Source organism: Vitis vinifera, chromosome 12 (genome assembly GCF_030704535.1).
Source record: "Vitis vinifera cultivar Pinot Noir 40024 chromosome 12, ASM3070453v1".
Classification (NCBI taxonomy): Eukaryota; Viridiplantae; Streptophyta; class Magnoliopsida; order Vitales; family Vitaceae; genus Vitis; species Vitis vinifera.
This window is the reverse complement of record NC_081816.1, coordinates 8,189,553-8,213,847: the sequence shown is the minus strand read 5'-3', so window position 1 is coordinate 8,213,847 and position 24,295 is coordinate 8,189,553. Positions and strand designations below refer to the sequence as shown.

The following is a 24,295-nucleotide window of genomic DNA, read 5'->3' as shown; positions in this document are numbered from 1 at the left end:
TAATAAATAAATTTTTTTTTTATTAAATTTTAAGTTATCAAACAATTTCTAAATATTTGCAAGTATAAAAGAAGTTTCATATATATATATATATATTTTAAAGTAAATACTGGAATCCAATACAAGTTTGCAAGTATAAGACCCATAGTGTCCGCTTCAATTATGGTCCTAACAGACCATATTTAGAATTTAGCACATGATTTAAAAATTCACAAGCATCATCATATTTTCAAAAGAAAAAAATAGGATGAGAAATCATTAGTTGAAATTTTGTTTTTGAAAATAGTTTTGTTTTTAACAAAAAATAGTTTTTAACATATAGAATATGTTTCTTGAAAACAACTTTTTTAAAATTAATTAGAAAACTGATTTTTTTTTATCCTCTTATGATGAGAGTGGATTACAATTGATTAAAATTAAAATTAGCCTTCATGATATTTGGCACTTAGCACATGATTTAGAAATTCACGTGTCATTTTGTTTTTTTCAGACAAAAATATGTAAGTTATTTGATTTAAAGGATGAAATTGTCTCCATTTTATAAATTCTAACATTTTACGGTTTTTTCTCTTAATTGTAAATCATACCCATTTTGGACAAAAATGCCTTTATATTTTTCTTGTAAAAATAATTTTTTTTTTTTAAAAATATAAATATGTTGAGGAACATTTATATAAAAATAAGCTATTTTTCAAGAAAAAAAAAAAGAGAGAGGTTAGATTTATAAATATGAGATTTTTTTTTATCCATTTTAATAATTTATTTAAAAATATAAAGAGAAATCATTGATCCAAAAAAAATTTGTTTTGGTTTTTTTTATAATAAACAAATAGTTTTAACTTACAAAATATGTTATAAAATTCTTTATTAAAATTAATTATAAATACAGATTTTTTTAGGACAAATTTAAAATGATTTTAAATATTTTTATAAATCATTTTAAGTAATAATTGAAAAAATAAAAAATATTTAAAAAAAAACTATTTTATTGAATAATCTAAAAAATTACTTTTCGTATTTGAATTTCTGACCGGAAAGTATTTTTGAGAAGCCGTCTTACGGTAAGAAAAAAATTTGCCATATACATAGATCGGAAAAAAATCGGAGAGCTCAGCCTAATGGGGTGGACCAGGTCCGCTTTTTAGAATTGGGCCAGAGTCCAGACCTGGGCTTCACATAGGGCCTGTTCTGAACCGGCCCCGTTCAGTTGACATGAAAGCAGATTTCTGAAGCGAAGCTGAAGGCGGGTGCCTCCAAAAGTAAAATGGCTTCTGCTTCTTCTTCCAAGTTGCTTTTTCTGAGAAGGCTTTCGAGAGCTTTGAAGCTTTCTTCTTCTTCTTCTTCTTCTTCTTTAAGCGTTAGGCCATATGTTTTTCTTCTAGAAGCGTCTAGACCTTCTGATCTCGCCAAGATCAATCTCAGATCTTTTCTCTCAGTTGCTTCTAGAAGTTTCTGTTCTCGCACTTTGGATCTGGAGGACGATTCTCAAGGCCCGGCCGCCATTGATTACAGGTTCGTATTGTTTATAAATTTTTCTGTTTTTTTATTGTTTGTAGTTTGTTTGGTTGCTGAGAATCCAAACGCAAAGGAAAGAAAAATTTGTTATGAAAAAAAAATAAAATTGAATTAAGCGGTTAAGGGGGAGGATGAAGAGTTGGATTCGGTCTTTTTTTTTTTTTTTAATGAGTTTATCTTTTCCCTTTTTCTTGCATTTCCTACAAAACGAGGGTTAGGGTTTGTAGAGGAAGTTCAGGTTAAGCTGCGTTTGGTTGCTTTGAATTTGAATTAAATTTAAATTTTTATGGACGCCAAATGCGAGGATCATTTCCGGAGTAAACATGAGAATTTTGAATTTCATGGAATTTGAGTTGCTAGGGTAACCAATCCGTGTAGGCAAACGCCAAATTCCGCCCAGGCAAATGCTGCCTTAGGATTTTGTGAAATTATTTATGCGTATTGTTGGACAAAATTTTCTTCGAAACTTCGATTTTTTTGAGGTCCAATATGGTTAACTTTTGTTTCTTTCGATGTATTAGTTTGGAAGTAGTGAGCTGGACTGATTTTACTAATGATTAATGTGATTACAGTTCTTTACTGCAGGAGGATGAATTTCACAAAGTTGCTGACTCTACTATACAAGACCTGCAGGAGAAATTTGAGGTAACTATTGCTAATTTGGTTTAAATTGTTGACAATTTTGTGTGCGATTATGTCTAGTTCAACACTTGGTTTATCAGGTAGGATATGGTGATTAATGGGTTGTCTATCAAAATTCTGTCATCTCTCTATGAGATTCATAAAAATTATTTTTTGATGCACGTAAGTCCTATTGATGTAGTTTTCATGACCTAACATAAAAGGATGTATGGTTCTCTTGTCATATGTATGTTGCTTTTGTTCTTTATGCTGCTCTGGTTTCAATCTATATTGGTTTTCTCTGATGCTTGACAGGAATATGGTGATTGTGTCCAAATTGATGGATTCGACATAGACTATGGGGTAAGAAAGATTAATCAATGTGGAGAATTTGTTGATTGTTTTGAACTTTATTATATTTGTTCCAACATAATCTGGATATTGTGGGTTTGCAGAACCAGGTCCTGACCCTGAAGCTCGGGACTTTAGGGACCTATGTGTTGAACAAACAAACGCCTAATAGACAAATTTGGTTGTCCTCTCCTGTGAGGTAAAAAACTTGCTGATTATTCAGTTATGTGTAGCATATTTTGTCATGTTAGTCTCCCAAGATTTTTTCTGCATTTTTCTAATACTATGAATATCTGTCCTCTAAAATAGTTGGGTTCTGTTGAGAACTTTATTCACAGAGTGTTTTCCATTCGTAGGATTTTCTTAATTTGTTTGAGATCTAAAACTATCTAACATGTTACTAAGGAATGCTATTACTGGGGCAACATGTTTTTTCTCTTTTAAAGATTTGCAGCAATGCTAGAAACTTGGTTGTTCCTGCGTTCAAATTTTCTGGGAGGAATGAGAAGTGGGTAAATAGGGGTTGCAGTTGGCTTGAAATATAGGATCTAGGGTTTAGGCTGTAGGTCTAAAATGGAATTGAAGGTGGTGATGTGAGACCAGATCTGATCTCACATAGGATAAGGCTTGTTTGGCATAATTTTTAATCCAGTTTTTAGTTAAAATTAGAGGCTGAAATTGAGGCCATGATTTTAAGGTGCAACTTTGATACTATGAAAGTTTCATCAAGCGGAAAAAAGGCTCCTATTAGAAGCAACCTTTTTGGCATTTTCTTAATAATATGATGGTTGCCAATTATGTATTAGCATATTTTGTTATGTTAATCCCCTAGATCTGTTTCTGCATTTTGCTAGAATTACGAGTATATCTGTCTTTTGAAATAAGTGAAATTTGTCAAGAATTTTTAGTCACACCATGTTTTCCATTCTTTATATTTTCTTAATTTGTGAGCCCTGCAGCTGCCTAACATATTTCACATATAGAATGATCCTAGATTTTTTAAGATTTGCATCCCAATACCACAAACTTGGCTGTCCCAGGGTTGCAAATTTTATGGGAGAAGTGGGAAGTGGATGGTACTTTAATGGGAATTGTAGTGAAACATTTGGGTTGTGTCCTGAACTTAGGTCACACACCATGTTCGTTGAGCCCTGCGTCTGCCTGACATGTTTCAATAAAGAATGATATCATTGAGGCAGCATAGATTTTTGAAAAATTTGTAGCCATAAACTTGGTTGTTGAGAAATTTATGGGATAAGTGGAGAGTAGGTAGATAGCAATCATAATTGGCATAGGGTTTTGAGTTTTGGTTATGGGGTCTGAGGTGGAATTAAAGCTGGATGATGTAAGATCTCATTGGATCCTGCGTAAGATAGAACCTTGTTTAGCATAAGCTTTTTTATGTTCGTTTTTGGCAAGATGTAGAAACTACGATTAAGGCCATGATTTGAAGGGCTATTTTGATATTATGAAAGTTTTATGAAAGTTCCATCAAATACAAAATAACTTTCCACGCAAGCTTAAAAAAGGACTTTCATGACCAGGAACTTCTTCCTTATTTCCCCGTTAAGCTCTTTTGGAAGCACAAAGCAGATTCACTAAACTTTCTAACCTTAGTAGAAGCTCTTATTGCACTTGAAAAGACCGCCTTTGGCTTCCAAGAACTCAGTCCAAACAGGGGGCAATAATCTTCTTAACCACAATCACTTCCTAAAAGGATTTCATTTAGCTGATGTGGAGCATCCATTTTGCCTCCCATGCCTGCAGGGATTTTGTGGTGATATCGGCACCCCACCCCTCTTAGGGTTTTTTTGCCCCTCGGGGGGAAAAAAAAAAAATAGAAAGAAAGAAAAATCCCTCCTAAAGTTTTCAAACTCTTAGAGCATCCTATGTAGGTGGGCCTTGACATGACAATATTGTCACAGGTGGTGCCTCCTCACCTAGAAATGCCTTTGTGCTTTCTGTCAAACATTGATCAAGGCCAACTGCGATCTTCAGGAATTTATTCGCCCCATGCTTCATACTTCTTTGCACGGTTTCACTCTGCAGTGCTAGCATTAGCTTTACAAGAGACTGAAATTTATCCTATATTTTTTTTGTCTTATAAAACATTCTGAAAGTGATAATGTTTTCCCATGCAGCGGTCCCTCCAGATTCGATTGGGATCAGAGTGCTCAAGCTTGGGTTTATAGGCGGACCAAGGCAAATTTATCCAAACTCCTAGAAACAGAGCTGGAGAAACTATGTGGTACACCCATCAGCCTTTCCTAAATTTGTTACAAATGCTGTGACACACCTTGGAAAATTTCTACTGGGAAGTTTTGTTGGTAAAAGATTTTGTTGCTCCGTAACTGCTTTATATTTATATTTAAGTCCATTTTCTGAATAAAGTATTACATTATAATTTCCATTTTCCTGAATGCAATGGGCCTAATTTATGAGCGTTGAATACTTGGCTTCTTTTTTAGAAGACCAAAGTCAAGGATGATGTTTGAAATGTTTGTGCATATTTTGATTATGAAGAATGTGGGGAGATAGCTGAGCTCATGAACGAAGGTGTCCCGAGTGATTTGAGGGCATTTGTCTAATTTCAAAGGCCCTCGCAAAACCCCACTTGAATGTGTTGTACTTTTGTGACTTTGTGCCGCTCAGGTGTGTGGCCAAGGATCTACGGGTTATGGTCCGTTCCGTGGACAATAAGGAAACTCTTAAAAGACACAGAATCTTATGCGAAAAAGGACAAGTCTCAAATTTAAAAATGAAAAAAACGAATAGCGAAAATAATAGAAAAACGCTGGAGTGAATGTTGGGCGGGTTGTTTTTAAAAATGGTTTTGAAAAATAATTCAAAAAGATTTTTCTTTTACGTTTTATAAATATGAAATATTTTAAATATTTTATATATGTTTTTTAAATAATTTATATATATAGTATTTTTAAAATTGTTTTTCATATTTATATTTTTAAAAAAATAATCCAAACCTTTACTATTTTTATTTTATTTTATTTTATTTTATTTATTTTTATGTAGTGATAACTTTGTGACAAAACTTGTTTGGAAGCAAAATGTGCAAATTATCCATTATTAAAGAAACTTTTATAATATTGATATTATCCCCTCAAAATCATGGCTTTTGGTTGGAAAGCTATCCCAAACCGAGCCGAGAGAGCGAGCTCACCCTGTGAAGCTCTATCCACCATCATCTTCTCGTTGGGAAATATTAGGATCTCAACAAGTTCATAAAAATTTAGAAGCATGTCCATGTGTATGCTCATGAAAATTTCCAACAATTTTCATTTAGGGACCCACCCATATGGTCTTCCAAAAGTTGGTACCTATCTGTTCTTCTCGGCTTCCATTCAAGGTTTTCAAAGAAAATGTTGGATAGGGTTTGATTTTAAATCTTTGATTCGGTTTATAGAACAGGCAATATGTATAATCTATTATGTTAATCTACAGTTCCGTTGAAAGGAAAGATTCTCATAGATATTATATTCTGAATTTAGGCCAAAACCACTCCACACATCCTGCAACTGGCAAAGCAGGATAGGACAGACGTAGTCGTATCTACTGTTAGTAATTGATATGGGAACTATATTTTAAAAATAAGGAGTCTTTAATTATGATAAAAAAGAAAAAAGTAAGGGGTGTTATGTATCTAGTGATTCTAGTCGACCCAACATCGCAAAAACATTCTATGGGTGGGTTCACTAGTGAGCCAGAGCCAGGCAGCCAGAGCCAGGAAGAATGAGCCAATAAAGGAAGGTTCAGTTCCACAAAATGTGATTGTGCTTCACTCTCATTCATGGGGTCCGAAAGCTAAAGGTGCACATGAAATAAATGAAATCATAACCTTTTTATCTAGGCCTCTGCCATCATTCATGAATGAACGTGACAGCATTTGTCTACACCTTCTCCAGCAAAACGATTAAATGAATGGTAGTAAATTCTCTTGTCACTGTCACACATCCTGAGGTGACCCTTTATATTTGAAAAAAGAAAAAAAGAAAAAAAGAAAAAAAAATAGAAAGATCAATCAGAGTCAGCCTTTCCGGCTTTCACAGACAAATAATATCTCTGCGGTTGTTAACGAGTTTCAGAAGCATACAAGCAGAGCCACACAAACCCCATTCCTCAAATCACTCAACCAACCTCCACCACACACTTGATTCTTTTCTCTCTTTTTGTGTTTCAATAGCTCCCTCACAACCACCTCTAATCATAATACTCTTACTAATAATATTAAATTGGGGTTCTGTAACTATATGCATATATAATGAGATAAGGAAGCATGTGGGATGCTGAGGACCTCCCTCAGCCACAATTCTCTCCTCATTTAGGTCTTAAAAATAGGATAATGGGTTGAAGAGCCACACACATGAACCTTCTCCCAGTTTGATGTGATGGCCGGCCATGAGAATTGGGCATTAGTTTATTGGAAAGATGAGACAGAGACTAATCTTCATTAATAATATAAGGTGGTGAGGGCCATCAGAGCCCAGAAGTTCACTAAGAAAACTAATTAAGAACTATAAATATCTCCCAAACCGATGCCAATAGAATAATTCAACCTAAACCTTAATCAACAAGAAAGGAGGACCAATGGGAATGAGAAGTGGAGAGGCGCCCTGTACCCACTATTAATAAATCACCAAACCCAACTGTTAAATAATAGATTTAGTGGCTCAAATTCCTCAAATCATACTCCATAAATAGTCAAGATATCAACTAGCCAAGAAAAGATCCTCAAGGCTCTCATCGACCATACAATGGGATTTTTCTGTTCCTTTTTCTTTTCTTCCTCTGTTAGAAAAGAAAGTACGGAAAGAAAAAGAAAAAAAGAGGACCGCCCAATGGGAATGGCAAATGAAGAAATCCCCTAAAACCGAATATTAATAAATTATAAAAAAAAAACCAACTACCAATTAATAGATTTGGTGGCTTACATGCCTTAAATCATATCCCCTGATAGTCAAAATGTCAAATAGTATAGAAAAGACCCTCAACCCTCTCATTGACCACAAAAATGGGACTTTTTATTTTTATTTTTTTGGTTAGAAAGGAAACGAAAAAAAGCAGGGTGGGTGTGGTTTGGTTTAGCCAATTTTGATCATGTTTTGCTGATTTGACAAGCCACAAGTTTGAAGCCTACCCTAGAGTAAAAACAATGGCCTATATTCCACATCTGTACCAGATCAAATATGGTAATGCAACAAGCAAATGACACACCCACATACCACCAAACCCAAGCCACCAAGTGCTTTTTGGAAGAGATAGGATGGGGGTTAGTGTGAGGCCACCGAGAACCCGTCACAGAATGAAAGAACAAGAGTAGCCACACAAAAGGTTCACTGCCCCTTCTAGAGGTCACCTAAACCTCAAGGATGTCCCTACATTGAAAAAACATGCCCATTACCATTTCTTAGTAGTCTCTGAATCTCAATGATATGGTCATTTTCATTCAGTACTTCATTTTACACCAATGGTTTTGTCTTACCCAAAACCCCTAGTCCCCAAAACGACACCGTTTGATTCAACCAAGAAATACAATCAGGAGATAGGTCTCTAATCAATACAGAGTAAATTGATGGTTAATAGAGGATTTTTGTTAGAGTAGGTTAATGGCTACCTCAAATCCGACGACTACGAGAGCTCGAGCAATCAAGATCAACGGCCCCAGATTGTTTACTCAGATTGCAAATGCCGGCGATTATAGAGGACGCGTCGCTGCCGGAGGTTATGTCTTGATTGTGGAGTCTGTTAAGCGAGTCGACGATCTCGGCCGTTCTCGAACCGGCCTGGGGCTGGACCGGCCGGTTCTGTTCTATTCTCCGGTCTTTGAATGGCCTAAGGGCGTCCTCAGAAATGGCTTCGCCGTCGTCAGCCGCGGATCGAGCCGCTGCCGCCCTCGCTGAGGCGTAGTTCGGTTGAGAGGACGGTCGGTTGAAATCGTCCTGTGGTGATAACAAGAAATTGTGATCCTTCAGCGTTGAATGGACGGAAACCGAACATATTGTTTCTCTCGCGAAACCCGTGAACGAAGATTCAGCGATTTTTTTTTTTTTTTTGTGGAAATGTAAACAAATATCAAGGGAAACGAAAGCAACAAGGTTCAAGCAACTCGTTACTGTTTTCTAACTACTTTGCTTTTGCGCTTTTTTTTTTTGATAAGGAAGGAAATAAATTTCAAAATGCTAACCGGAGTAGAGGTTAATCGGATCTGCTAAGGTTCAACCAAAATGAAAAGAAGTTGAAAGAAAAATACGTACTTGCGAGCGAAGATCTGAAGCAGTTTCACGCATTCGCTTCAGCGAAAGCATTGTGAACGAACCAGGGACATCTCTGTTGCCGCTAGAGAAGCTGTTCAACGACTCTTCGCTGCTCGAAGAGCTTGCCTCAGGTGGAGGCGGCGTAGAAGACCATGGCACCACCTGATTATCACCGTCTTCATCATCACCGCCAAAGTCGTCATCCTCCTCCTCTTCCTCCTCCTCATCTTCGACATCATCGTCATCGTCGTACTCATCATCCTCATCGAGATCATCATCCTCCATGCCAACCTCATCATCATTCCCTCCCTCGCTCTCCTCCGCTGCACCTCCACACTTCCTTCCACCACACCCGTCCACGCACCTCTCGCACACCGAAACCGTGTGCCCTAGCTTCGCACCGGAAGCTCTCCACGGCGTCGGCGACCGACAAACGTGGCAAAGAAGACTCCTCGAATGCCTAGCCACCAGAAAGTTCGCACCGTGAACCTTGGCGTCGCAGTCCCAGCACAAGCTCGCCTGGTCCGACTCGCAGTACATCCTCGCCGGACATCCACACAGCTCGCAGCCCTTCATCTCTCTCCGCACTCACCGTCTCACCGCCTCGAATTCCCTATCCTCTCTCTCCCTTTTCCTGCAACCCAAACAGACCTAAGAAAACGGAGGAAAAAGAGAAGAAAAGAAAAGAAAAGAAAAGAAAAAAGGGGCAACTCGCAGTGATTTACAGAAACCCCCCTGATTTGGGTCCAAATCACGGTACGTAGCGTGGGTGCGGAGTTCCGTACAGGGGCATAAGAGTCTTTTTAAATCCAAGGCGATTTGTCCAGAGCTAGGGTTTGGCGACCGCGCCTAGCTGTGGAGTCCCAAGCTGCCAGGTGTTGGCTCGTAGGGGAACAGTCGCTTACGCGGTGTATGAGAGACACTTGGAGTTGTATCCTCGGTTCGTGCGAGGATTTTTTTTTCTCGTTCGATGATGACGTGTCATCCACGTGGCAAGTGTACCAGTTTGAAGATTCTGATTCGCTTACATGGCTCAATCTGGTCCACCTGTGCTGGCCTGCCCACGTGATTCGCACCTATGATGTGGCGGTCACGTGCTTGGTGGCCCCCCAGACGTGAATCATCTGTTTCACGACGTTTATATAAATGAGATTTGTCAGATGTCCCACCAAATCTCTCCCTCCACCCTCCCTCTAATTTAAAACGTTAAAGCAAAAAACTATTTTATATATTACAAAATTAAATTGAAAAAAATTATAAAAAGACAAAGCGTCGACAGCAGGGTTCGAACCTGCGCGGGCGAAGCCCAACAGATTTCAAGTCTGTCTCCTTAACCACTCGGACATATCGACTTGGTTTGTGACACCATCTCTTCAAACTTTTGATAATTCTTTTTCAATTTTTTGGGCAATTCTTCAACCACCACTTCATCTTCAGTATGCCTCTAGGTTTTAGGTTGTTCATAGAGATCTGATCAAAGCAATCAATCTTCTACTTGATGGGGAGATGAACTCTAACATTTGATACTTTAGCTTTTCCATGATTTGGGGAGGGAAGTTGGAACTTGGTAACTATTGTATGGATGTAGGTATGTCATGTAGTATGAGCATGCATTAGATGAATTTTTCCCAGTAAAGTTTGATGTCTTTGGCTTGGGCATCCTACTACTTGAAATTAACGGTTGGAAATTATGGAACCTATGACCAAGTCCTTAACCTTCTCAAAAATGGAAGTCTCTTCAACTTCTCATAAGCATGGAGCTTGTATGAAGAAGACAAGCCTTTGGATTATTTCATGGACTTGTCATTGGCCAAAACATAGAATTAATACAAATGAATTTTAGAGGTGCCCAATGGTATATGGGCTTTTATGTTGTACTATTAACCTAGTCACATACACGAGTTGAAATCAAGAAAGACAAGAGGTTTTAATATGGTTCAATGATCATTAATGCAATCTCTGTGTTGGACACATACAAAGAAGTCCAAATTAGCCTACATTTCACTAAGCTTACTATATTTAGCTCTATCCAAACCTTACATTGCATATGTCACACAAAGAAGGCCCTATTAGTCTTGAAATTTGAATGGCATAAACCTAAACCAACCATACCAAATATAACATAGTTTGAAACAACAATAAGACACATATTTTAGAAAAGAGAAAAACAAAATTTCTTCGATATGCAATTTATGTATTCTTTCACAATAAGTATCCATCTTATGTTCTTTTGTTTTCATTTTTTGCTACATTAATTACTTGAATATTGATCGACCAATCAAAACATTTTCACTTTTTGTGTTAAATTAGACGGTAGAGTTGACTCAAAAATTATTGAGTCAATATGGGGCAATGTATGTTGTGATGAGACATCTTTTCCTACTTAATTAAAGAAAAAGTGATTTAATTTAAAAGGAGACAAGACAATCTACCTTTAGAAACTTGTCTTGATCATGACTTACATAATCTTGCAAAAAGAGAGGAAGAAAGTGAATCCAATGGTCGAACAAAAAAGGATGTTCTTGATAGTGGATGTTTCAATAATTCAATTTAGAAAAATGATGTGGTATCATATAATTATATCTTATCGAGTTTACAATAATCATTGAATATATAAAAGTATTACATTCAAGTATAAAACACTAGTTGCAGTACATACAAAGAAATAAGACCTAAATATAAAAAATAAGACTCAATTGGTACAAAAACAAAACAACAAGACAATTTGCAAGGTTTAATAAGATTATTTACAAGTTTCAAAGTAACAAAATCCTTAAGTGCGTGATATTTTATGATTGGGCTATATATTAGGAACACCCCTCAACTTAGTCTAGTAAAAAAGACTCAAAGAATTTATCATAAAAGTTTGTTCATTTGATTGTAACTTTCGTCCTAGTTTATTTCTTTTTATTTCAAATAAGAGTATCAATTTTTATCAGAGATTATACTAAGAGAGCGTTGTTTAAATCATGCAGGTTGGAGAAAGAAATGAACTAGGTTTAACTACTCTTGTTTGGTTTGAGAGAAAATAGGGTTGGGTGCTACTAAAAAAGGGTGATGGCCTTGTGAAAATGCTTTCTTAGAAGTAGCACATACAAAGAAATGGTAAATATAGTCCTATAGAAAAAGCTTAATCAAAGTGGATTACCCCAAATGAATGTTGGAATTCACAAGGAAAAGGGGGAAAAAAAGAAGAGAAAATTGGGGTTTGTTTGAAAATTGTTTTTTAGAATAATTTTCTGTTATTCAGAATAAAAAACACAGAAAATATATGTTATAATAAAAAACCGTTTTCTGTTTTCAGTTCTTAAGAATAGAAACAAGAGTGTTTTCTAAGACCATTTTTTAGTTGTTTCATCTTGTTTTCACTTGTTTTTTGACAACTATTTTAAAAAATAATTATACAAACATATAGAATGATTAAAAATAAAACATTAGATATATAAATTATTTTTAAAATATATTTTAAAATATTAAAAATAAGTTAAAAATATTTTAGATTTTTAAACAAACTTTTATTTTATAAAAATTAAAAAATAATTTTTAAAAACTGTTCTCAAAAACTATTTTTTTAAAATTATTTTTGAAAACAATGATGTAACATACCTTGATTTCTCCCCAACAATGATGGAGGTATATATGTACTTGAAACTTAAAAGCTCTCAAAGTTGGGGAAAGTCTAAAAAGCAAATAAAAAATATATTGGGTTGACCTCTCATTTTAGTTTAAGGCTAAGATAAAGGGTTAAGTCAAGGCATGGCACCATGTGCACCATGTTGGAGAAGATATTATTAAGCTGACTTTCAATATGTCAAGTGATGTAAGCTCAGTGATGCATGAAATGTAATACAATATCAAATTCTTATAAAAAAGTTTAATTTCATATTCTAATTAATTTTTTAATAAGATGGTTAAACCCTTTGGCCCATGTATATATAGTAGAGGAAAATGAGATAACAGTACTAAACATGGAGAAAAAGGTGATGTAAAATGAGGAACATCACCATGATAATGAGTTGTTCCAATCAAATGTATTTATCAACTGCCAGTAGCTATTTGTGAGGCATCTTTCAAACTTTGGAATCAGGCTGCACAGTTGCCACAGGGAGAAGAGACGAAAGCTATGCATAAAAAAAACAAAGGAAAAATACTATACCTCAATACTCCACTTTATATTCCACATACCCTTTCATTTTCCATGCATCTTTCCTCATCTTTCCCCAAAAAATGTAATGGAAAACATGAGAAAAAGGAAAAAAAAAAAGAAAAAGTAGAGTAAAAAAAATGAAGAAAAATAAAAATTAATAAATTATTAATAAATACTAATTCAAAAATTTTCATTTATTTTAATTCTTTTATATAAAGATTAAATAATTTAAAAATATATAAAATTTTAACTAATTTTCATTATATTTGATTTTTTATTTATATTTTTTATATCACAATCAAGTATAAGAAAAATATTTTTTAATATTTTTTTCTTTCCTTAGTACTTTTAGGGAATCAAATTAACATAATTTTAGGTTTTGTTTGGTTCTCAAAAAATTCAAGGAAAGAAAATATAAAGGAAAAAAAGAAGGAAAGATAAAATAAAGGAAAATAAAAAATAAATTTAAAGTTAATAAATTATTTTTGTATGTTACTTTAAACTTATTTAATTTATTTTAATTCTTTAATATAAAGATGAAAATGTATAAGTTTTTAACTAGTTTTTTTTTTTTATTATATTTGATTTTTAAAAAATATTTTTTGTAATATAATTTAAGAAAATTATTTTTTTAGCATTTTTTCGAAACCAAATATAAGCATAAAAATTTTGATAATTTAATTCAATAAAAAGGGGTAAAATGGTTTTAAAATAAAAGAATTGAGAAAAAATTGGCGTGCAACCACTAAAATGATGATTCATTCAATTGTCCAAATCTTTCTTTTCCCTTTGCCCTTTTTAATTGAGTGGATCGAGGGAGGGGATTAGAATGCAATATTTTGTAACTCTTTGCCCTACTCAAGAGCTAAGAAAACTCCCATGAAAGCTTCAAGTTAAATTTGAGGTTGGGGACAAAGCACTATAACCTTTATTGTAGTGCTCTCATTTGAGACAAAAAAGTTTAAGGTTATGTTTGATTAGTGAGATAGGATAAGTTATATATATCCTAGGATATCATATCCCATTGGATATGATATGCATATTATAGGATATGATTTCCAATGAGATATGATATCATTAGATATACATATCGTATGAATATGATATTATATTATATTTATATTTAATTTGTGAAATGAATAAAAAATAATATGAAATATATATTATTTTCAATATTTAAAATAAAAATTATATCACATTCAAATATTTTATATTTAAAAAATAATTTTTTTATTATGTTTAACAATATCCATGATTAAAATATTTAAACTTTACAAATATTTTTTTATATTATATTATTTAATATATAAAATTAATTTATATATCATATATTAATATTATGTTATAAATATTTTTTTTAGTTTTTCTTTTTTAATCATAAATTTAATTTATAATAAAAAAATTTATTTTATAAAATGAGTATATTAAAAAATAACAAATTGATCAAAAAATGAATTTGTGATACATTGAGATATATGTATCCCATATTTTACCATGGGATTAACATATCCTATGTGAAAGGGATGAAAAAAAGAGAGTGGATAATATATCTTACCACTTATCCTGTCTTACGTTTGGTTGAATATAAGATATGATAAGTGATGAGATAACTTATCTTATCCCATTACCATCCAAATATGGGATATGATATAATATCCTTTATTTTATTATATCTCATGCTATATTTGGTGAACCAAACATAACCTAAAGATGTATGTTATCTTTGACTCTTTGAAAATTTAAGGGAAAATTTAAGAGAAAAAAATTACGAAAAAAGTAAAAAAATAAAAACTTAAAATCAATAAATTATTTTTATATTTTTCTTCCATTTATTTTATTTATTAAATAATTTAAAACATATAAATTTTCAACTCATTTTAATTATTTTTGATTTTTTCTTCTAATTTTTAAAAGTGAAATTACATGTAAAAAAAAAAAAACCCATTTTTCTTAATTTTTTTTCTTTAATATTTATCCCAACCAAACATAGCCTTAATGGAGATTAAGGACGCATAGAAAGTCAATCTACAGGGGCACTTCGACTAATCAGTAGCTATTTCAAGTTGGGTTAGCAAGAAAAAGTCATGGATTCAGTCTCTGCAGCTCACATGCTAGTTGTCATTTGTTACTTCTTCTTGTGTTGTGTTTTGTGTGTGGACATGAGTTGTATAATCCCTACGTTATAGGCATAACCGAAGGGATCAAATTACTACTCTATAAGGTCAACTTTCCTTAGACATTTCTATACAATTTTAGATCTTGTATGGGCTATATATTGAGCTCCTTTGTAACCATTTTTAAGAGAGCAATTTGTGTATACAAATCCCATATATACAAATTATTCCCTTTCTCATCAACATGGTATCAGAGCAGGTTTGTTTCTACTCTTTGGTATCAACTCCTTAATTCTACCCAACCTCGACAACCTAATAACGACGACGTACAAGGAAAGTAGAGATTGTTCATTGGATCAAACCTGAGCCTCTGATGAGTTGGAAGAAATGATCTCGCCATCGATGAGACTGTGATCGAAGACAACCACGCATTGTGTTGTTCATGTGATGACGACCCCTGATTTTATGCCGTTGAAAGTTTTGAGTCTACGACGATGACGACGAACCATTTCTTGATTGCCAAAATAGATAGAGCCGCCAGAGCTTCCTCTTTGATGACGACTTACGATGGTCGGCAATTCCCATGGCTTCTCCGAAAGCTAACTCAGTTCAGTTAGATAATTCAATTGACCACGAAGCTATAACCCCGACACCGCTAACCACTAGAATTCCATTTCCTGGTGATCTAATAACGACCTAGAAAAATGTCTGAATCATACTCTCAAACAGGAGGGTCTCCACCAATGACAACCTCTATTTTATTAGAACTCACCATGAATATGGCCGAGGTGCTGAACAAGGCCTTGACCCCAACTGCAACAACAGATACTGCCCCGATCATCATAAAACTCGATGGATCGAATTATGCACTATGGTCCCAAGTTGTGGAGATGTTTATCTCTGAGAGAGACAAATTAAGGTACATTAATGGTGATTTACCCCAACCTGCTTTGACTGATCCATTATTCCGAAGATGGAGAATCGAAAACACCATCGTCAAAGGCTGGCTCATCAACACCATGGATTCATCTCTTGTTAGCACGTTCATTTTTTATCCCACTATGAAAAAAGTTTGGGATGCCATCGCTGTCACCTTCTTCGACGAGAGTGACACTGCTCAGGTGTATGAGCTTCAGCGACGGGTGAGTAGGCTACGACAAAATGGTGGATCTTTGGAGAAATTTTATAACAAGTTGCAAGGCTTATGGAGGGAAATAGATTTTCGACGACCAAACCTTATGGAGTGCCTTAAGGATGTGCAACGATACACCGCAATTCTCTAGGAAGAGAGGGTTTATGTGTTCCTTGACGACCATGATGATCAACTCGACCAAGTCAGGAGCACCGTGCTACAGATGCAACCATTTTCGACAATTAAGCAACCTTACTCGTGCGTCCGACGGGAAATGGTGCGACAGACAGTGATGAGGAATGGTTCTGATGAAGGGATGAGAGTTGGGTTGGCTTCCAAGGGGCTGAAAACGGGCCCCAACCCATTTGGCAAAGACGAAGTTCTAATACTTAATAAATCTAATCCCACTGGTCCAAATTCAAAGCAATGGACATAAGACTTAAAGTGCTCCCACTATGGAAATTCCAAACACACACGGGATACTTGCTTTAAGCTTAATGGATACCTAGACTGATGACACGAGCTCCAAGCTAAAAAGAAACATAATGGAACCAATATTGAGCCTAGTACTGGTAAAACAACAATAGCAGCAAAACCCTAACTGTCTCTAATTCCTATTGACTCTACCAGCAACACGCCAGGTATAAAATCTCTTAGATCTACTAGAAGCAGTAAGTGCAACTTGTGGATCTTGGATCTCGGAGCCACGGATCATATGACATTTGATGCACAAGACTTTTGTCAACATACCGCTCTTAGGCAAACGAACATTGTGAATGCTAATGACACTATTTCATCGGTACAAGAGGCTGGAACTATGATGCTATCACCAGCCCTGTCACTCTCCAATACATTATTTGTGCCATCCATATCTCATAAATTGCTTTTTGTCAGTCAAATTACTAAGGACTTAAATTGTACAACACTAATGTACCTTGATTTTATCCTTATCCAGGATATTCTCACGAAGGAAATTATTAGGCATGGTACTAAGAAGGGGGGCTCTACTATATGGATGACTTCAAAATGGGACAGACACATCATGTGGGATAGTCGGGTGATTCTAGAATAGAATAGATCTGGCTTTGGCATCGATGACTTGACCATCCGTCATTTGGATATTTGAAGCATTTACTACCTAGTTTATTTTTTGATTTCTCTATCTCAGATTTTCAATGTGAAACTTGTATTTTGGCCAAAAGTCATCGGACAATTTATCCTTTACATAAGAATAAGAGTGATGTTCCTTTTAGCTTAATTTATTATGATTTGTGAGGACCATCCCCAAAATCTACTCTATCGGGTTATCGTTGGTTTGTTCTCTTTGTTGATGATTGCACTCGAATGACGTGGCTCTACCCACTGAAAAAAAAAGACGAGGTTTTTATTGCCTTATGCTATTTTCACACAATGATTTAGACCCAATTTTCTACCAAACTCAGAGTCCTTCGCTCTGATAATGGTGGTGAATACATGAATCGACAATTCCAGGAGTACTTCCACCAGCATGGGTTGATATATCAAACCTCGTGCCCTCATACTCTAAAGCAAAACGATGTAGCAAAACATAGGAATCGCCATATTCTCAAGACCACACGTGCCCTCCTATTAGGTGCACATGTACCTAGTTCTCATTGGTCTGATGCGGTTACAACTGTTGTGCATCTCATCAATCAAATGCCATCTCCGATTCTTGGTTTCAAAACACCTCTACAGGTCTTAGCCGCGAGTATATCAGTACTTCTGGCTACGATGCTTCCTCCTTGAACCTTTGGATACATTGTCTACATTCATCTTCACCGCAACTAGTGCACCAAACTCGACCCTTGTGCTCATCGTTGTCTCTTTCTAGGCTATGCCACAAATCAGAAAGGTTACAGGTGCTATGATCCAACAAACAAGCGACTCTATGTTACTATGGATGTCACCTTCCTCGAGTCTGAGATGTTCTATCATCCATCCAATTCTTCTTTTTAGGGGAAGACACACGATGAAGAGTTGAATTGGTTCAAGGACATCCCAGACATCCCACTGACTACAGAGCCACCAATGTCGACTACTGAGACACTGACTCCGATCACTGAGACACCTCCTCATTCTACAGTACCTCATGACCCAACTTTTGAGAATATTCCTGAGGTAAGTTCTCCTCTTGTCACAAAACATTTAATTGACGATGGTTATTAGTTACTTCCCAGGCACAATCGTGGCAAACCACCAGAATGCTACTCTCTAGATATTGAGACACACAGATCAAAGTACCTAATTGCCAATTACGTCTCAACATAGAAGCTCTCAAAACCTTTAAAGAGCTTGTCTAATGCATTATCGGTGCATCACATTCCTACAAGTGTAGATGAGGCTCTACAAGACCCTAAGTGGGTCCAAGCGATGAAGGAAGAAATGGAAGCATAGTTAAAAAACAAGACGTGGATTCTTGTCTCTTTACCAGAAGGCCACAAGATAGTGGGGTGCCAATGGGTGTTCTCCATCAAATACAAGGTGAATGGGTCGATTGAGTGCTACAAAGCGAGACTTGTAGTGAAAGGATATACGCAGATTTACGGAGTTGACTATATGGAGACCTTTTCACCTATAGCCAAGCTAAACACTATAAGAGTCCTTCTATCCCTTGCAACGAACCTTGATTGGCTTTTGATGTAAAGAATGCGTTCCTCCATGGTGGCCTCGATGAAGAAATTTATATGGATGTCCCCATTGGGTACATTGAAATGTCTAGCAAGATGGTGTGTAAACTGCAGCGCACCTTATACGGCTTGAAACAGTCTCCACGAGCTTGGTTTGGACGCCTCAGCCTAGCAATGAGAAAGTATGGGTTTCAACAGAGCAATTGTGATCACACTCTATTTCTAAAGCGTCGACAAGGCAAGGTAACAACACTAATAGTGTATGTAGATGATATGATCATCACAGGAAATGATACCAAGGAAGTTGCGAAACTTCAAAAACAGTTGGTAGCAAAGTTTGAAATGAAGAGTTTAGGTGGGTTGAAATATTTTCTAGGAATTGAGGTAGCTCAATCTAAACGAGGTATCTTTCTTTCCCAATGAAAGTATACTCTCGATCTATTATCAGAAGTTGGATTGCTAGACTGTAAACCGATAGATGTTCTAATACAACAGAATCACAGGCTTGGAGAATACCTTAACCAGATCCCTAATGATAAAGGTAGATATCAAAGATTGGTTGGAAAACTAATTTATCTTTCACATACCCGGCTTAATATTGCCTACGCGGTTAGTGTAGTGAGTTAGTTCATGTATTGCCTTAGTAAAGATCATATGAATGCAATGACTCAAATTTTGAGATATCTTAAGGGAACCCTAGGGAAGGGAATTATGTTATGAAAGAATGGGCACCTGGAAATTACGGGGTATACCGACGCTGACTGGGTAGGAAATATCTCTGATAGGAAATCCACATCAGGCTACTTCACATTTGTTGGACCTGGAAACATGGAGAAGTAAAAAAAAAAAGTAGTAGCACTATCTAGTACAGAGACGGAGTTTCGACGAATGGCTAAGGGATTGTGTGAGTTACTTTAGCTGAGAAGATTGTTGACATTAATTGGCTTTCCTCCTAGTTGTGAGATGAACTTGCTTTATGATAACAAGACAACCATTGATATTGCTCATAACCCAGTCCAACATGATCGAATTAAGCATGTGGAAGTAGATTGACATTTTATCAAGCAAAACTTAGAAGCTAAGATAATCCGATTCCCATTTTTCAAATTAGAAGACCAACTAGCAGACATCCTCACTAAGGCGGTATGCAGTAAGGTCTTTCACAACTTACTTGACAAGTTGGGCATCGGCGACATCTATGCACCAACTTGAGGAGGAGTATGGACATGAGTTGTATAATCCCTATGTTACAGGCATAATTGAAGGGATCGAGTTACTACTCTATAGGGTTAACTTTCCTTAGACATTTCTATACAACATTAGATCATGTATGGGCTATATATTGAGCTCATTTGTAACCATTTTGAAGAGAGAAATTTGTGTATATAGATCCCATATATACAAATTATTCCCTTTCTCAACAACATTGTGTAGTTTGCTGGAGATGCCATCACACAAGGCAGCTGGCTTAGTGATGATGGAAGTACTCTTGTTTTCCCCGCTAAAATATTTGAACTGGGCTTCTTTACCCCTAAGGAATGCTCCAACAATGGCAGATACGTCGGCATATGGTACCACGGGTTAAATGACAAAACGGTTGTATGGGTAGCCAATCAAGACAAGCCCATCTATGATACAAATGGGGTTTTTGGGATTGAAGAAGATGGTAAGCTCAAGGTGTTGGATGAAACTGGACAAGTCTATTGCCATTCTGATGTTGAAACGTCTTCATCTGTAGACAGGGTGGTGAAGCTCATGGACTCTGGGAACCTTGTTTTGAGTGACAGAAAATCAGGGGAGACTCTTTGGGAGAGCCTCCATAACCCTACAACCACCTTTCTTCCTGGGATGAAGATGGATGGAAACTTAAAATTGGTTTCACAGCGGAGTGCTGTTGATTTCGCCTAGAAACTACACGTTCAAGTTAGATGAAGATCAAAAGGATGAGTGTGTCATATGGAGAACAGTGGTTCCATATTGGCGTAGTGTGGAGTCGGAAGAAACCTCAGACGAAATGAGATACATGATTCACAGCTTCTTATTCAATTTCAACAGTAGCAAGAGCAAAACACTTCAGATACAGATCCAGTATGGTAAGACTAGGCAGTTGGTGATGAATTCTTCAGGGGAAATTCAATACTATCAAGATTGGTATAGATCGTCTCCACTCTGGTGGGCGCCGCGAGACCAATGTAGTCTGTCAAATGCTTGTGGGAAATTCGGTAGTTGTAACGCTAACAATGGTTTCATGTGCAAATGCTTGCCTGGGTTTGAACCCGTCTCACCGGATGGTTGGAAAACTGGGAAGTTTTCAAGTGGGTGCACCAGAAAGTCACCTGTATGTGAGAAGAATAGCAGTGAGCACACCTTCTTAAGCTTAAAGATGATGAAAGTCTAGAAGCGAGATTCTTCAATTTTGGCAGTTGGGAATAGAAATGCTTTTTGCAGAAAGGCTTGCCTTAATAGCTGCCAATGTCAAGCTTATGCTGTAACTTATTCAGATAAGGGAGAGGTGGCGCTGCCCTGCTAGAATGCTTGATTTGGGTGGATGACTTTAAAACATTTCAGGAGGAGTATGCCTATCAATCTTACAACCTCTTTGTAGGCGTCCCCATTTCAGATATAGGTATGTCCCTACTAAGTTGGATTTCATTTTAGGACTTCATTGAGATGAAACTGTAATTGAAACAGAGGATTCTACCTTTTTTTTTGCAGAATCAACAGTAAGGAGTTGTGAAACCTGTGGCTCAAACAAGATTCCTTATCCTCTAAGCACTGGATCAAAGTGTGGTGACCCCATGTACTCCAGTTTCATTTGTGACAATGTCACAGGCCAAGTCTTGTCCAAGGTAGCCGAGAGTAGCTACCGAGTAAGTAGCATCAATCCACAGGCTTCAAAATTTGTAATCCAACTGAAATCTTAAGAGATGAAATATGCAGATTGTAGTTCTCGGAGTCTCATCGCCCAAATTCCACTACCAGACCCGCCTTTTCACATGACTGGGGCTTGCAATGCCTCAGAAACTGACAAACTTAGCTCCAAGATGTCATTGAAAAATAGTGTTGAAATAGAAATCAGTTGGGATTGACCTCCAGAGTCTGTGTGTACCTCACAAGCAGATCGTAAGGATCGACCTAATTGAACCTGCAAAACACGAGATGACATGAGAAAGTGCTTTTGCAATGAAAACTTCAAATGGGATGGCTCCAGTTTAAATTGCACACAAGGTGAGGACTGAGGATGCTTTTCACCAAGTATATTCCTAATTTTGCTTTCTGGATACGTGAGAAGTTAAAGACAGTGCCTTATTTTTCTTTGGTTTTGGTCATTTAAGCTTCTTTTTCATTGAAAGACACAGTTGTTAGTAATGACAGATGCGTTGCCTTTGTTTCAGAACATGGCAATCTTGCCAAGACTCCAAAACCTGCTAATCAGAAGCCGTTATTATCATATCTGGCAATTGTGGTAGGCATACCAATTGCTGTTGCGCTAGTTGCACTTGTATGCATCATTGGTTATATGACTTATTTGCGCAAAAGAGCCATCACAAACAGGAAAGGTAATCTTTGTGCCACATGCACTACTATATAACTCCTAAGTCTTTTCTTTTCAACACGGCACATTGAGAATATTTCAGGGTCTTCTATGCAAAATCTTCTGTTTTTGAGTTCAGAAAACAAAACAACTCTTGCAGTTCACTTGTATGACAGTGAGAGGGGTGCGAAACACTTAATAGACTCAGAGCAATTCAGAGAAGAAGATAAGAAAGGCATTGATGTATCGTTTTTCCACTTAGAAGACATACTGGCTGCTACAAATAACTTTTTAGATGCAAATAAGCTTGGACAAGGGGGTTTTGGGCCAGTTTACAAGGTAATAGTCCTTAATTTCCACATAGCTCTCATTTTCAACTGTTCTGGTTATCTATGATTAATGCATATGCACTGTGGCTTCTAGGGCAAGTTTCCAAAAGCGCAAGAGATTGTGGTAAAGAGACTCTCAAGAGCTTTAGGACAAGGCCTCAAGGAATTTAAGAATGAGGTTGTGTTAATTGCCAAACTTCAGCATCAGAACATGTTTAGACTTTTGGCTATTGTATTTAAGGAAATAAGAAGATCTTACTCTACGAATATATGTCCAACAAAAGCTTAGACTCCTTCATATTTGGTTTGTCTCTAAACCTGCCTAAAAGTCCTTTGTTTTTTTCTGGTATCATATACATTATATAGATATCTGACGTTTTGCTTTCCAATACCTGGCAAGATCGAACTCTATGCATGTTACTAAACTGAGAGAAGCGGTTCAACATCATTTTGGGAATTGCTCGAGAACTACTTTATCTTAACCAAGATTCAAGACTGAAGATTATTCATAGAAACTCGAAAACAAGCAACATTCTACTTTATGATGAGATGAATCCTAAAATATCAGACTTTGGTTTGGTAAGAATTTTTGATAGTAAGCAAGTAGAGGCAAGCATAGACAGTAGTTGGAACTTAGTAAGTATTGCATATTGTGTATGGAAAAAAGCAAACAGTTGCATAATTACATTCCCAATTAACTGAGAATTGTTTTTAACTAGTTCAATGCAGTGGCTATATGTCTCCAGAGTATGCATTGGATGGATTTTTCTTAGAAAAGTCTGATGTCTTTAGCTTCGGTGTTATGGTACTTGAGATCACCAATGGGAAGAGGAACACTAGATTTTATTAGTTTGACCGAACTCTGGGCCTTCCAAGTCATGTAAGAACTTTGGATCTTTCAGTTGCACTGATATTTTAGTCATTCTCTCTGCATATGCCATATAACTTTATGTTTTCAAACTATCCTAGGCATAGAAGCTGTGGAAAGAAGACAAGGCCTTGGAGTTGATCGACCAGACACTAAGTGAAACATGCAACACAAACGGATTTTGGAGGTGCGTAAATGTTAGGTTGTTTGTGCAAGAAGACCCAAGTGACCCTCACACCATGGCAATTGCAGTTCTGCTCAGTAGTGACTCGGCAACAATGCCTGTTCCTAAAGAACCAACTTTTGTTGTAAAGAGGGACCTTTCTAATACAACTTCTTCTTCTAGCAAGGCTGAAGCCTCCTAGAAGAATGAGCTCCTAGCATCCATAGGAGAAGGTCGATAGCTAAGGAGGAGATCAAATGAATCCTTTGTCCTTTCCTTAGTTTACTAAGTTTTGTCCATCTGATGTTCTATTCTGGTTCTTCTATCCATCAATTGTATTTGTGTATAGAACTTTTTTGAATATCATGGTTTGAATTGAGCCTCCTGTATATGGTGCAGACAACCAATAAATTGTCCAATTCTTAAGCTGTGTAGTTGTTTTTTGATAGAAAAAATTGAATGGCTTTATTTTTAGAGTCACCAATTTAGTTCCCACATGGGGTCTTCATGAATCTTTTCCTGATTATTGGGAAGAAAATTTCCATGGATACTGAAGGAAGGCTGTTTCACATGCGAAATGGATAAAACTTCATTGGCCTGTTG

At 36.3% G+C, this 24,295-nt stretch overlaps 2 protein-coding genes and 1 non-coding gene across 3 annotated transcripts; 1 reads left to right on the top strand and 2 right to left on the bottom strand.

Moving 5' to 3' along the window:
* Positions 1 to 1,185: 1,185 nt before the first annotated feature.
* On the top strand, positions 1,186 to 4,936 carry LOC100252899 (frataxin, mitochondrial). Its single transcript, XM_002277055.4, has 5 exons — positions 1,186 to 1,512; positions 2,088 to 2,160; positions 2,452 to 2,499; positions 2,592 to 2,686; positions 4,629 to 4,936. Exons 1-5 carry the CDS (start codon positions 1,265 to 1,267, stop codon positions 4,756 to 4,758), a joined length of 594 nt encoding a protein of 197 aa, XP_002277091.1. The 5' UTR covers positions 1,186 to 1,264; the 3' UTR covers positions 4,759 to 4,936.
* Positions 4,937 to 7,920: 2,984 nt separating this feature from the next.
* LOC100252747 (putative zinc finger protein At1g68190) lies at positions 7,921 to 9,689 on the bottom strand. The gene is made up of 2 exons (XM_002272888.4): positions 8,757 to 9,689; positions 7,921 to 8,441 (listed from the first exon to the last, which is right to left on the bottom strand). The coding sequence occupies exons 1-2, from the start codon at positions 9,330 to 9,332 to the stop codon at positions 8,118 to 8,120; spliced, it is 900 nt and encodes a 299-aa protein (XP_002272924.1). The 5' UTR covers positions 9,333 to 9,689; the 3' UTR covers positions 7,921 to 8,117.
* Positions 9,690 to 10,026: 337 nt separating this feature from the next.
* On the bottom strand, positions 10,027 to 10,108 carry TRNAS-UGA (transfer RNA serine (anticodon UGA)). The gene has a single exon. It is a non-coding gene; the product is annotated as a tRNA-Ser (tRNA).
* Positions 10,109 to 24,295: the final 14,187 nt, after the last annotated feature.